Source organism: Littorina saxatilis, linkage group LG2 (genome assembly GCF_037325665.1).
Source record: "Littorina saxatilis isolate snail1 linkage group LG2, US_GU_Lsax_2.0, whole genome shotgun sequence".
NCBI classification, from domain to species: domain Eukaryota; kingdom Metazoa; phylum Mollusca; class Gastropoda; order Littorinimorpha; family Littorinidae; genus Littorina; species Littorina saxatilis.
In genome coordinates, this window is record NC_090246.1 from 100,571,240 (window position 1) to 100,585,701 (window position 14,462).

At 46.6% G+C, this 14,462-nt stretch overlaps 1 protein-coding gene across 9 annotated transcripts in view; it reads right to left on the reverse strand.

Annotated features, from left to right (window-relative positions):
* LOC138960338 (dynein axonemal heavy chain 7-like) overlaps positions 1-14,462 on the reverse strand; it is a 128,991-nt gene that overhangs the window by 47,155 nt on the left and 67,374 nt on the right. For all 9 annotated transcript variants that reach the window (XM_070332202.1, XM_070332208.1, XM_070332201.1 and 6 more), the window contains 5 exons: positions 8,472-8,701; positions 7,619-7,808; positions 7,038-7,178; positions 5,801-6,004; positions 5,402-5,544 (listed from right to left, as the gene is read on the reverse strand). In XM_070332202.1, coding sequence (XP_070188303.1) covers positions 5,402-5,544; positions 5,801-6,004; positions 7,038-7,178; positions 7,619-7,808; positions 8,472-8,701 — 908 coding nt within the window. The remainder of the gene's footprint in view (positions 1-5,401; positions 5,545-5,800; positions 6,005-7,037; positions 7,179-7,618; positions 7,809-8,471; positions 8,702-14,462) is intronic.

Here is a 14,462-nt window from a genome sequence, read left to right on the forward strand (position 1 = left end):
AAGTGTTTGTTTGTTTTTTAAATATTGTATATGTAGTTACTCTGAATGTGTAATCCCTCGTCCCCCTCCCCCTTCTTCTTGAAACTTTAGCTGCCTGTATATGGCCCTGTTCGGCAATACATTGCTGTACTTTTTTAAGAAATTTTAAAAAACATTTACGTTTGTTTGTGTCTGGTTTTGTTTTATATGACTTTGTGAGTCCAATATTTTTTTATGTTTATACTCGACCATTATTCTGATGTTTTATTAGTTTAATACTTTGATGAGGTATGTGCGCAGTATTTGCTTTTGTTTACAATTATTCTCTGTATATGTTACAAGGACAGGTTGGAAGATTAGGCTAAGCCTAAAACCTTTATCCTTATGTAATAAAGTTCTGAGTTCTGAGTTCTCTCTCCCTCTCCCTCCCTCCCTCCCTCCTCCCCGAATGATACATTGAGTTGGGCAAAAGGTGCGGGAACCTATGCCATCTGCTCAACAGTGTCTTTCCGGAGTTGCGTGTGGTTTTGTGCCTTAGTGCCTGCCCTTATAGATTAAGTCCTCAAATCGCAGCTCCAGTCCCACAGTGTGCGCTGTTCACTCGGTTACCAACGAGCAGTGATAGAGCAGCGTCGCTCGATTTTGTCCAGGCCCCGAACCCCTGCCCAATTTTTCCTGCAGATTAGGACTTAGGTTTTGTTTTGGAGAGTAAGCTAGGTCGCCAGGGTACCTACGGGTCATGCCCGATTTTTTAGCAGTTTAAAGATTTAGATTTCATTCGTTAGTTGAGAAGGAAAGACTGTATTAAAGCCAACCTAGATTCTTTATAGATATATTTTCTACTAGAATGAATACCCGCTTCGCCGGGTAGCCGGCTTCGCCGGGAAGAAGTAGAGCCGAATACCAGTCTGCGCCCGGGACACGGCTTTGCCGGTGATAAACGCGCAAAACACTGGAGACCTTCTAAAAATAGTAACGTGCAGTGACCTTCTAAAAATAGTAACGTAGTAACGGGAATATGGATTGACGCCACACGGAGGAAGGGAGATAATCACGGCTGAAAACACTGGAGAAGATAAGGAAGAGTTACTGGTAGTGGATCCCGACAACAACAAAAAACACAAAAAACAAGAAATTCCTATGAGGTAGGAAAAACACCCCCGTCAAAGGGAAATAACCTTCTCAGTTGGTGGCAGTGACTGAGTGAGAATGGTTATTTCCCTTTGACCATGAAGATGTCCCTGTATAAGTCCTTGTATAATTTTAATCCACCAATAACTCCCTAACCGTGTGTTTGACTGGTCCCAAATTTTGTAAGGACCGTCTCAGGAATGTATAGAACCTGTTCACCAAGTTTGGTGACGATCGGTCCGTTCATTCTTGAGATCTATATGCGAACACAAACACACAAACACCCAAACACACAAACACCCAAACAAACACATCGAGCGAAACCTATACACACCCCTATACCGGGGGTGTAAAAATCGGTTCAGCGCGCACAGCGCTGCGCGCTGAGAGCACGTGTTGAAATATCTCATCGATGAGGTTGTGTCCGGGGTGTAGCTGAATACGGTGTCCAAATTTGAAAAAGATCCACCGAGAACTTTAGCCGTGCATCGCGAACAGACAGACAGACAGACAGACAGACAGACAGACAGACAGACAGACACTAGTCGTATATATATATGGGACTTTTTCAAAAAATGCATAAAAAACCCTGTCTTTTGACTTTAAAATTTTATCAATTCAAAAATTTTCATCCTACTTATCTGAAAATTGGAAGTGCTTAAGTTCAATGTCCTCCGGACCTTAAAGTATACTCATTTGCCCGTTTTATTGTATTTTTCTGTTAATTATAGTAAGTTATCATGTGTAAGGGGGGGTCAAAATGCATGTCCCTTCGACATTAGCAAAATTTCACACCTCTGTAAAACGCACAGACAATTTTTTTTTATCATTTTGTTTGTTGGTTTATGTTTATCCCGTCATTATCTCAAGATAACAAAAACAAAATATCGATACAATCAGTAGTTTTGTTCTCCCAATTTTTGAAAAGTAAAAATTGCATGTCCAAGAGGTTTTGGTCCTTGCAGTTACCAGGAACCAAAATACGCAATAAAAACGGAATGCTCCCTGCTTTTCAAATGTGGTTTTCTTTACAAAAGAGTTCCAAGACGCGGAAAGCTGTGTGCAATCAGGTGGGTACATTGGATCACTTTTAGGCAATGAAATATGATTTTCAAAAGGTCAAGGTGAAGGATGTTTAGCTTAACAGTTATGTGCAGTTACTGGGGTTTTCCATTACACTAATTAACAAAAACATTTTGAATAATTTGCATTTTAATCGCCCATAGATTTACTTTCACATGGCGTCAAGGACGCCATGTTTTTTTGATGACAGGGAGTGATTATTATTTGAAAATAACGAATTCGTCTGTGCAGTTACTTTCTGTGCAGTTACCTGCCAGAGAAGTAACTGCATGGACCTATTTAGTAACTGCACTGAGACATCATGGTAACTGCACTGAAATGCTTGTAGATTGCATACCATTTTTATTCTATATTCTGTATTATGGACAGCCAATTATACAAAAGGGATGGAAAACCAACCAGCATAAATATAGGTATTATATAGAGTCTTATTCAAAATAAAGTAATTTACTTTACTCAGGAACTGCTACAAGTTTCCTGGTAACTGCACTGACGAGTCAGGTAACTGTACAGATCTATTTTAGTAACTGCAGAGAATTTGTCAAAATATGTTATTTATTTATTTTACTTTTTTTTTCAAGTGACAAAAAATACACCCTTGTTGTTGTAAGGATACGGTGCCACATTATTATGGTGGTGATGTTCCAAGTGAAAAGACAGTGGTGAATCATATTTTTCAATAAAGGTTTTACAAAGACAGTGGCAATGAAGATTTTCAAAGACAGTGATGACTCATTTTATGTTCCAATGAAGGTTTCTAAATACAGTGGTGAATTATTTTATGTTCTAAGTGAAAAGACACTTGATTTAATGTTAAAGAATCAGTTGTTCCATTTCATGTTTTTTTTACAACTGACTCAGTTAATTAAATACGCTAGACAAAATGGGCCAAAGAAAGAGCCTATACTTTTTTGTTCTGTTTCCCCATTATCCTGCCACAGCCTTCCCCTCCCCTCCCTGCCACCACCATTCTCCTCAACTCCAATTTGGTTCAATAAAATCTTGTCGATTGAGCGTTAACTGTTGACTCGTATGTTTATCTTCATGTGGAAGAAATTATGCATAATATATGGTATGCTATTGGTTCTGTTTCACACAAGCACAACAATATAAAACAAGAAGAGCAAACGCTCGATCGAGTCACTTTCGCAGTTCTGAATATTATATGAGGCATCAGATGGACAGGAAGAAATTGCTATTCACAACACAATGAGTCACGTTCACATAAAATTTGAGCCCGGTCACTTTTATAGTTTCCGAGAAAAGCCCAACGTTAAGTTGTGTGTTGCCGAACAGAAAAGGCTAGTTATCTCCCTTGTTTTTCTGATAACGTTCGTAAAAGGCTACAGATGTAAATACTTTGATGTAAAGAATAATCCTACAAAGTTTCAATCACATCCGATGAACTTTGTCAAAGATATAAAATGTCTAATTTTTCCTTTGACGCTGACCTGTGACCTTGAAAAAGGTCAAAGGTCAACGAAACCATCGTTAAAGTGTAGAGGTCATTGGAGGTCACGACTAAACAAAATATGAGCCCGATCGCTTTGATAGTTTCCGAGAAAAGATATAAAATGTCTAATTTTTCCTTTGACGCTGACCTGTGACCTTGAAAAAGGTCAAAGGTCAACGAAACCATCGTTAAAGTGTAGAGGTCATTGGAGGTCACGACTAAACAAAATATGAGCCCGATCGCTTTGATAGTTTCCGAGAAAAGTCCAACGTTAAGGTGGTGTCTACGGACGGCCGGCCAGACGGCCGGACGGACAGACTAACACTGACCGATTACATAGAGTCACTTTTTCTCAAGTGACTCAAAAATCGTTTTACATACCAGGCCAATTATCAAAAACATTTTACTGATATATAAAATTCATTTCCATAACAAAAATAACCCTTTGTTTTCTAGTAACACAGTGTCTTTTACTAGAAAATGTCTGTGCTGTTACCAGATGTCCATGCAGTTACCTATGATTGAAGAAAATGCAATTTAAAAAACAATCTGTTAAGTCAAGACCACAAAACAATATACAGTGCTTTGAAAACAGCAACAAATATAGTTAAAACATATAAAATGATAGTTTTAAACGTATGTCTGTGTTTTTTGCTCGAATGGGGTTGATGCGAAAACAAAGGGTCCGTGCAGTTACCGAATGTCCCTGTTGTTACCAAGCATAAAAGTAAAGCTATATTTAAAATAATTTATCAAATTCAGTCAATTGTGGTATAAGTTGAAAGGTTTCAACAACTTTCAAATGATCATATGTATATTTTGGCAGCAAACAGATCAGTTTGGACATTACTTCATTTACATGCATTTGATAATGACAATTTTGCACTATTACAATTTTGTTTTAATTTGGATTAAATAATTGCATTAATAATCATACATTTTGGTATCCATTCTTTAGCACTGGGTTTGCATAGCATTTGCTATATGAAAACTTGCCTTTTGGAAAACAATTATGTAGGAAAAATAAAACTTGTTCATGGTAACTGCACAAGCATTTTTATAAATGTAGTGGATATTTTTTTATTTTTAGATACATTTGCAGTTGTTATTAAGCTCGCAAATTTTGGCACAAGATAGACGAAAGGATGTTTAATAACTTTGCCTGATAAAATTTTGAAATTTTTGATGTTGGATATTTCCGTTTTGTCCGTCTGAAATCTGTGCATTTTTTTTAAAAAGTCCCATATAGATGGAAGAACCCATGTATGTTTTATGATTGTTGTTTTGTCTGAATACAATTTGTAATCTTACTACACTCTTGTTGATTTTACACTTTGTTGTCAGAAGTATTCTGTTCGTCTGTTCGTCTGGTGCATGTGGTTTGAATGCCATCCTGACAAATGTCTTTTAGAAACACATGCACGGTAACACCTTAGGCGCAGACACAGACAGGTATTATTTCCGTGAAGCTACCACCGCTCGGCTTTACACATGCACAAGCAGATACACACACTAAAACATACCCACACACACACATGCACACACACAGACAAACACACACAGAGACATACACACATAAGCAGAAACTCTTATGCATATAAGCAGTAACACTGCAAATGTTAAATGAATTTCAGAAACAATATTTTAATCTAAAACTCATGTTACTAATACGTACCCTGTTTCTTTTTAAGTTACTGAAGGCTATGCTATTGATGATCGAGTTAAAGAAGACATTAGACAAGTGAGCAGGCCTACCTGTCATAAACCTCCATGGCGCGCACCCACTTGCACATCCCCTCACAGGCAGTGGAGGCATTCTTCACTTTGTCAGGATCAAACTCAGGGTTGGTCATGTACTTCTTGCGAATTTGGGTCATGATTGGCACAGAAATGTTGTCCTGGTAAAAACAACAAATTGCTTAAATACTTATCAAAACATTCAGGGTTACAAATCAAAATTGAACACACCCAATCAGGCTGATAAGTGCCGCATCAAATATCAAGAGTAAAGCTGATTTGCATAAAAAGAAGTGTTGTTAATTTTTTTTTTATCACACTAGCTTTAAGAAACCCCCTCATAAAGAAGAAGAAAGATTCCAAAATGCAAAAGAAATCTAGAAAACAATTCTATGCATACATACTTCATGCACATACCTTGTCAAATGTGTGCAAACTCTCAAGGAACTTCATGTCACCGAGGATTCTCTTTGAAGGTCCCCAGAAATCCTCAATCTTCTTTCCAGAGCCACTGGGGTCAGGAATCCTCTCTGGCTTGACACCTTTCAGAACGCAGATTACCTCCATCACCAGACGCACACCGGCCGGAGGACTCTTCATACTCTTCACCACAGTGATGTCCTGTTGACAAGACATGTATCAAGCATTGTCTTTCACTGAAAGCTACAGTGATGTCCTGTTGACAAGACATGTATCAAGCATTGTCTTTCACTGAAAGCTACAGTGATGTCCTGTTGACAAGACATGTATCAAGCATTGTCTTTCACTGAAAGCTACAGTGATGTCCTGTTGACAAGACATGTATCAAGCATTGTCTTTCACTGGAAGCTACAGTGATGTCCTGTTGACAAGACATGTATCAAGCATTGTCTTTCACTGAAAGCTACAGTGATGTCCTGTTGACAAGACATGTATCAAGCATTGTCTTTCACTGGAAGCTACAGTGATGTCCTGTTGACAAGACATGTATCAAGCATTGTCTTTCACTGAGAGCTACAGTGATGTCCTGTTGACAAGACATGTATCAAGCATTGTCTTTCACTGAGAGCTACAGTGATGTCCTGTTGACAAGACATGTATCAAGCATTGTCTTTCACTGAAAGCTACAGTGCATGTCCTGTTGACAAGACATGTATCAAGCATTGTCTTTCACTGAGAGCTACAGTGATGTCCTGTTGACAAGACATGTATCAAGCATTGTCTTTCACTGAGAGCTACAGTGATGTCCTGTTGACAAGACATGTATCAAGCATTGTCTTTCACTGAAAGCTACAGTGATGTCCTGTTGACAAGACATGTATCAAGCATTGTCTTTCACTGAGAGCTACAGTGATGTCCTGTTGACAAGACATGTATCAAGCATTGTCTTTCACTGAAAGCTACAGTGCATGTCAATCTTTTACTACTCCTTTGTAGAAACATGGACGTCTTCCAATAAGCTGCAGCACATATTTTTTGAAAATGCATGCAGAAAAAAAGAAGATATGAATGCAGGAAAAAATCAGTACTGGATAGTGCACAGGATGAAATCCAGGGCCACAAACACTGAAGAATGATGCAGTAACAACAACGTCCAAATGTCTGCTCACTCAGTAAAAAGGGTGTACTTTGCATGTAGAGAAGGAGAAGACAGAGAGTGAAAAAGCTGCTTTACCGCTTGTGTGAGTGTGTCCAGAGCAGCCATAGCAGCGTTCAAGGCGGGCAAAGCCTCGGCCAGATCTGAGTCACACTCGTCCTTGATCGCGCGGGCAGCACGAGCCTGTTCGTTGGCTACTGCCTCATCTGCTTTCACCACCTGTGTACCAACAATCACACATTACTCTTGACTCATAAAAACGTTGCCAGTGGCTAGCATGTACCATCGCCAACAAAATCATGTTGCTGCAAACAATCCTGCCAAGTTCAAAAGAAACAAAACGTAATACAAAAAAAATTCTACCATTATCAAATCTCAATACTGTGCCCTTCTCATTACAAAGAAAGCACAAAGTAGGCCAGCAGAACTTTATTCAGAAGGATATTAAGGGGGAGGGGGAGGAGCCTCTGAACTACAGATCATATTCAAGCATCTCACATCATCATTAAGATTGAATTTAAACCTGTGCTTAACAAGAACATCCACATTAACACAGGAATTGAAAAGCAAACATAAAAGAACATCAACACGAACAAAAGAAACAAAAACACAAAAATGTTTCAACTCTACAATCAGCAAATCCAGAAGCATTTACCCACCTTCTCCACTTTGGCCACCTCAATGGAGTCCTTCTCAATGACAATCATGATCTCGGACACCTCCTTGGAGGCCACCACCAGTTGGGGTTGTAGGTCGGTGAGCTCCTTCTGCATGACGGCCACCTGGCCCGCTGCAGACTCCAGCTTCTCTAGACCCACTTCGTAACGTCGCTTCTGCTTCACCACGTCTCTGTTGGTAGACAGCAAATACACAACATATCTGATGGTAGACATACACAACATATCTGATGGTAGACAGCAAATACACAACATATCTGATGGTAGACAGCAAATACACAACATATCTGATGGTAGACAGCAAATACACAACATATCTGATGGTAGACAGCAAATACACAACATATCTGATGGTAGACAGCAAATACACAACATATCTGATGGTAGACAGCAAATACACAACATATCTGATGGTAGACAGCAAATACACAACATATCTGATGAGTTCTGAGAAACGAAGGGAAGTAAGTGTTCCAAACATAGGAAACATACTTACAGTTAGTGAGAGTTATTCGGAACCATTCTCCTGGCACCTTATAGACTAACAAGCATTAAAATGAACAAACAACTTTCATTCTCTCATGATTCTCACATCCAATAAGTGTTGAGTGAGCTACTTTCTCGCGAGTTTGCTTCGAAGATAACTACAATCAGCCACCTTACACACAAGACTACACATGAAAACACTATTTCAGCATTCAAAAGTTCGGGTAGCCGATGGATAAAACTTGGCCTACTGACCATAAAATCCGGGTGAATGTCACAGTTTGCAATAAAACAAAGACGCACCACTGTATGACGTTGACTTTCAATACATAAAGCATGGATGCCTCACCCTCTCTTTTTGTCCAACAAAGTCTTGAAGGTGCTGATGAGCTCTAGGTAGGAAGTGGGCGTCACATAGTTGTGACGTTCAAGCTCCAGAGCAAATCGTTCTGAGAGAATGCGTGTAGAGGTGTGGAAGTGCTTGCACATCGTGATACACCCAAAACGCTCGTCCTCAGACATTTCAATCTCCTCCAGAAATCTTGTGGCCACCGCCTGAAGAGCATCCTCAGGCCACGACTGAAAGAGAAATGATAAGGTTGAAGATTCTGTAAGGCTTCTTTTTAAGCCTACTGTCTATATGATACTTACCGAGACAGTACTATTCTTGCACATTATCTATTATAGGCCGAAAAAATTGGACAAAACGCTGAGTGGGTACAATTATCTCCCATAACCATGCGCCACCGTGGATCCCAAGCACTGTCCGAGTGCTTCCCCCTTACAGGATGTAGGTGGCGCGTCCTCTTTCTTTATGAGCTGCAGACCCTCAAAAAGCCCATAACATATCAAGAGGGGAGGCGGGAGGGAAACTCTAATAGTACTGTCTCGGTAAGTATCATATAGACAGTAGGCTTAAAAAGAAGCCTTACAGTCAATATAACACTTACCTCGACAGTACTATTCTTGCACAGAATACCAGAGTGGTGTGAGGGTGATATGTAGAGTATTAAACTCCTTAATCAAAATCACTTAAATCCAAGGATTAAGATACCCAGGCAATTTTCGAACAGTACTACCGTAAAAGAAAATATACCCAAGAAACATACCTTAGACTGACGTGACCATGCTAGCAACCACTGCTGTGTGGTGAACTCAATGTCAAAGTCCAGGCCACTCAAAGCTTGAATACCACTGAGTCTACGGCAAGTGGCTAAAGCGATGAGGAACAATTAGTCTTAAAAATCAGCAACTTGATACTGATGCCTGCCAGGGGTTCAAACTCATTGCTACGCAGGAGTTTGAGGACCAGAAAGACATCCCCCTTGGGAAATGAAACCAGAGGTTTAGACACCGCTGCATTGCTAATACCCGAAAGGACATTAGCGATGAGGGAGGACCTGATCAAGTGTTCAGTTCTGCGACCAGTAGCGGCCGCAATCGTGGAAGCGATGGCAGATCTGTATCCAAGAAGAGTCTTAGAAGAAAGACTCTTCTTTTGATACACTTCCACCAGGAAGTTGGCCAAGTCCTGTGTTGAGGGATAAAGCGGCTTTATCCCCTTGGACAAGGCGAAGGTGGCCCAAGCTCTCCAGCGTAAGTCGTAGAGCTGATTAGTTGATCGCCTCTTAGCGTTCAAGGAAAACTCTACTGAACTCTTGTGCAATCCTAGTGCAAGCAGTTTGGAGCGCACAAGAGCCATGCGGTCAAGCACAGACTCTCTGGACGTGGATGAGGGAGGCATGATCGAGGCTGGAGCAGACCTCCCCCGTCCAGATCCAGAGGTAGAGGGTCTACGTGGGTGAGACCGCGAAGATCTGGAAACCACGGAGCTGTTGGCCAGTAAGGCGCGACCAAAATCAGTCTTGGTCGTTCCTGCAGATATTTTGCCAGCACCCTCGGAATCAGAGATGTCGGGGGATAGGCGTAAGCATCGAGGAGCCTCCACAAGAGAGTGAATGCGTCCAAGTGGAACGCATTCATGTCTCGAAAGGGGCTGACGTACCTGGGAAGCCGAGCGCTGAATCGAGTTACGAACAGATCGATCAGAGGACGGTCCCACCTTGCCCACAGACGCTGTAGAACGTTGTGAGCGATGGTCCATTCTGTGGAGAGAACCTGATCGCCCCGACTGAGAATGTCGGCCAGGGCGTTCAGTTTCCCCGGAACGAACTGGACTGACATCCGGACCTGATTGGTCTGGCACCAGAGCAGAATCTCCTCCGCCAACAGGGAGAGGGACCGAGAATTGGTGCCCCCCTGGTGGCGAAGGTAAGCTAAGCATGTGGTGTTGTTGTCCCCGTTGAAAATCAGAGGGGCCAAGGACAGGCCGAATGGGAGGGCCCGAAACTCGAACACCGTGCCCTCCCAAACGAACCGGAGCAGATGTCGGTACCCCGGGGCCACCAGGATGTGGAAGTAAGCATCCTGGAGGTCCCAGACATGGCCCAATCGTTTGGCCGGATGGCCAACCGGACCGACGAAGGGGTTTCCATCTTGAACTTGCACCTGTGAAGGTACAAGTTCAAGGTGGAGAGGTCCAACACCGGCCTGAACCGGCCGTCCTTTTTGGGGACGGTGAACAGGCGGGAGCAGAACCCCAGAGAAGGCTGAGAAAGGGGGTAGACCGCCTTCTTCTCGACCAACGAGTTCACCTCGTCCTGAAGAGCCTGCCATCTGGCAGGCTCTCGAGGAGGGGGGAACGTCCAAGGTAGAGCGGACAATGGAGGTTGTGACGACAGCGGTAGAGAAAACCCCGACCACACCACCCTCAAGAAAAACTGGTTGGAGACCAGTCTGCCCCACATGCCGCGGGCCCGAAAAAAGGGAACCGCCGGACGAAAGAGGGGCAACTTGAGGGGGCGTCAACGTAGGGCCGGGACTCACTGAAAATTCTGCTGGCGGGCAGGCGCAGGCTTGCGACCACCCCCCCTGGTGGTGCTGCTTCCCCTTACCTGTCTGAGCACCCTTCGTCTTGCTTGGGAACGCAACAGGCGCCTAAGAGGAGGAAGAAGGAGGCAGTGAAACTGGCTTCTTCTTCTTCTTCTGAGGCTGGGAGCTGGAGGTGACTGTAGCACTTCTCTTACTCCCCGCCGCCGTCGCCGAAGCAGCGAGGCCAACCATCAGAGAATCAGTGTTCCTCTGGCGTGTGGACTCCACCACAGAACGAACAGTGTCCGGATGAAAGAGGGAAGAAGGCTGAGGAAACGTGTTCCTCAGACTCTTCCTCATATCCGGAGGCACTATAGAAGTAGGCAGAAAATGATCACGGAACAGGGCCAATAAAGTGGACCCGTGTTCCAATGGCCAATTCTGCCGCAGACGTCACGCACGATCGCACGGCATGCAAAGCCCGATCCACTCGAACCGTGTCAAGGACCCGAGTGGAATCGGACTCTGCCCGATTGGGAGGGTCCAACAGTGTGGACAGCGTGCTCATCCATGTCAAGGCCTGTGATTGGGCCTCGACTGTGGACGAAACGGTGGCCTCAAGATTGTGGAACGAAGCAGAGCTCAGTTCCACCTTCTTGACCGAAGGCACCTCCCCAACGAACACATCACCGTCAGCCCCACCCTAAACACTCGAAGTCTGGAAAGGGAGAGTTCGAGAGTCAAAGGGAAAAGGGAGGGACGAAACAGATTGGACACGAGGAAACAGTGGAGGTGCGCCTCCCAAAGGAAAGCATGGCACTGAACCCGCGTCCTCCCGAGGAACATAGGTCGCGTTTGCACGTGAATCTGTACTCCTCAGGCGATGTGCTGCCGCTTCCACCGTGGCACTTAGACTAGGGTGGAACGCGAATTGCCGGCGGCCGGATCGTTCATAAAACGAGCCGCCGGCAGACGCGGCGTGAGCCTCCCGCGCCCGGGCCGAAGCGGACTCAAAGGACGAGAGGGCGTCTCAGGGAAGGACGTCCTGAAACTGTTCAAACGTCCTTCTAGCTGTGCGAGGACGAGCCTCCTGCCTCTCGTCCTCAGACCCCGGGTCCACGTCCTGTGTGTCAACACTAGACGACAGACGCTTAAGAGAGGCATCCGTGACGTCAAGACGCCGCGTGATGTCTGTCATGTACTGTTGGAAAGTACGAAGCATAGCTTCGGAAGTTCCATCAGAAACCGGCAAGGGTAGAGGTTCAGTGTTAACCTCAGGGCGACCCTGATCCTCCTCCCTATCGTCCTCCGACTCACTCTCCTCTTCACTTCCCGACAACTCCTCAAAAGCAGGAGTGTAGGGAGCTTGAGGGGGAAGAGCCGAAAGCGATGAAGCAGGCTGTGAAGAAACGCCCACAGAAGCAAGAGGCCGCGAAGACCCCTGCCCCAAAGACGAAACGTCTCCAGCAGCCGAAGGGGGAGAAAAACAACAACCCTGCGACTGTTGGGTCAGCCCAGCCAACGAACCCCCGCCATTTATAGACTGAACAGGAACCCATGGGGTCTGATCAGAAAAGAAATGGTCCGGTCCGGTCGGGGGTGCCGATCCGGTCCGGTAGGGTGGTCCGGTCCGGTGCCGTACCATCCGGAGGTCCCGTTCAGCACCGAACCATCGTACCCAACGAAGTGTTCGGGTGGTTAGGTCCGGACGTGGACATACCGTACCATCCGGACCCGTAGGTCCGGTGGTCCGGTATGGTCCGGTTCGGTGCCAGACCATCCAGACCAACAGAGGTGGTCGGGTGGTCCCGCACCGGACCATCCGGACCCGTAGGTCCGGACCCGTAGGTCCGGTACCATCCGGAGGTCCTGTTCGGCACCGAACCATCCGTACGCACAGAAGTGTTCGGGTGGTTCGGTCCGGGCGTGGACGTACGTACCGTACCATCCGGACCCGTAGGTCCGGTTCGGTGCCAGACCATCCGGACCAACAGAGGTGGTCGGGTGGTCCGGACCGGTCCGGTAGGGTGGTCCGGTGTTCCGGTCCGGTGTTCCGGTCCGGTCCCGTACCATCCGGAGGTCCCGTTCGGTACCGAACCATCCGTACCCACAGAAGTGTTCGGGTGGCTCGGTCCGGACGTGGACACACCGTACCATCCGGACCCGTAAGTCCGGTATGGTCCGGTTCGGTGCCAGACCATCCGGACCAACAGAGGTGGTCGGGTGGTCCGGTCCGGACCGGACCACCGGTCCAGCACCGGACCATCCGGACCCGTAGGTCCGGTCCGGTCCCGCACCATCCGGAGGTCCCGTTCGGCACCGAACCACCCGTACCCACAGAAGTGTTCGGGTGGCTCGGTCCGGACGTGGACATACCGTACCATCCGGACCCGTAGGTCCGGTTCGGTGCCAGACCATCCGGACCAACAGAGGTGGTCGGGTGGTCCGGACCGATCCGGTAGGGTGGTCCGGTGTTCCGGTCCTGTCCCATACCATCCGGAGGTCCCGTACGGCACCGAACCATCCGTACCCACTGAAGTGTTCGGTCCGGACGTGGACCTACCGTACCATCCGGACCCGTAGGTCCGGTGGTCCGGTATGGTCCGGTTCGGTGACAGACCATCCGGACCAACAGAGGTGGTCGGGTGGTCCGGTACCGGACCATCCGAACCCGTAGATTCGGTCCGGTCCCGTACCATCCGGAGGTCCCGTTCGGTACCGAACCATCCGTACCCACAGAAGTGTTCGGGTGGCTCGGTCCGGACGTGGACATACCGTACCATCCGGACCCGTAGGTCCGGCATGGTCCGGTTCGGTGCCAGACCACCCGGACCAACAGAGGTGGTCGAGTGGTCCGGTCCCGACCGGACCACTGGTCCGGTACCGTACCCTCCGGACCCGTAGGTCCGGTGTGTTCCGGTTCGGTGCCAGACCACCCAGACCAACAGAGGTGGTCGGGTGGTCCGGTCCCGACCGAAACACTGGTCCCGTACCGTACCATCCGGACCCGTAGGTCCGGGGGGTCCGGCAAGGGCCAGAGGTACTGTCCCGCACCGGACCCTAAGGTCCGGTACGGTCCCGTACCATGGGTCCCGTCCGGACCAAACCCGGAGGTCAAGTCCAGTCGGGACCCGTGGGTCCGGTTCGATCCCGACCCGTAAGCCTGGAACGTTCCGGACCCTTGGTCCGGACCATCCGTCACCCGAACACCAGACGCTAAGGAATGGCGTGGGGTCAAGACGGTCCGGTCGGAGGTGTCGGTCTGAGCAACAGAAACAATGTTCCCGTCGCCCTGACCATTCGACAGAAGTACCACGTTCTGTCGAACACCTCCACGTCCAGTAACTAGTCGGCCGGAGCGTTTCAAGAGGGACAGCCACCAGTCACACGGACGTCAGAGGGAACCGTAGTAGCAGTGGTCGTAGGCACGAAGCCTGAAACCCCTGCCCCCACAGGACCGCCCTGAACG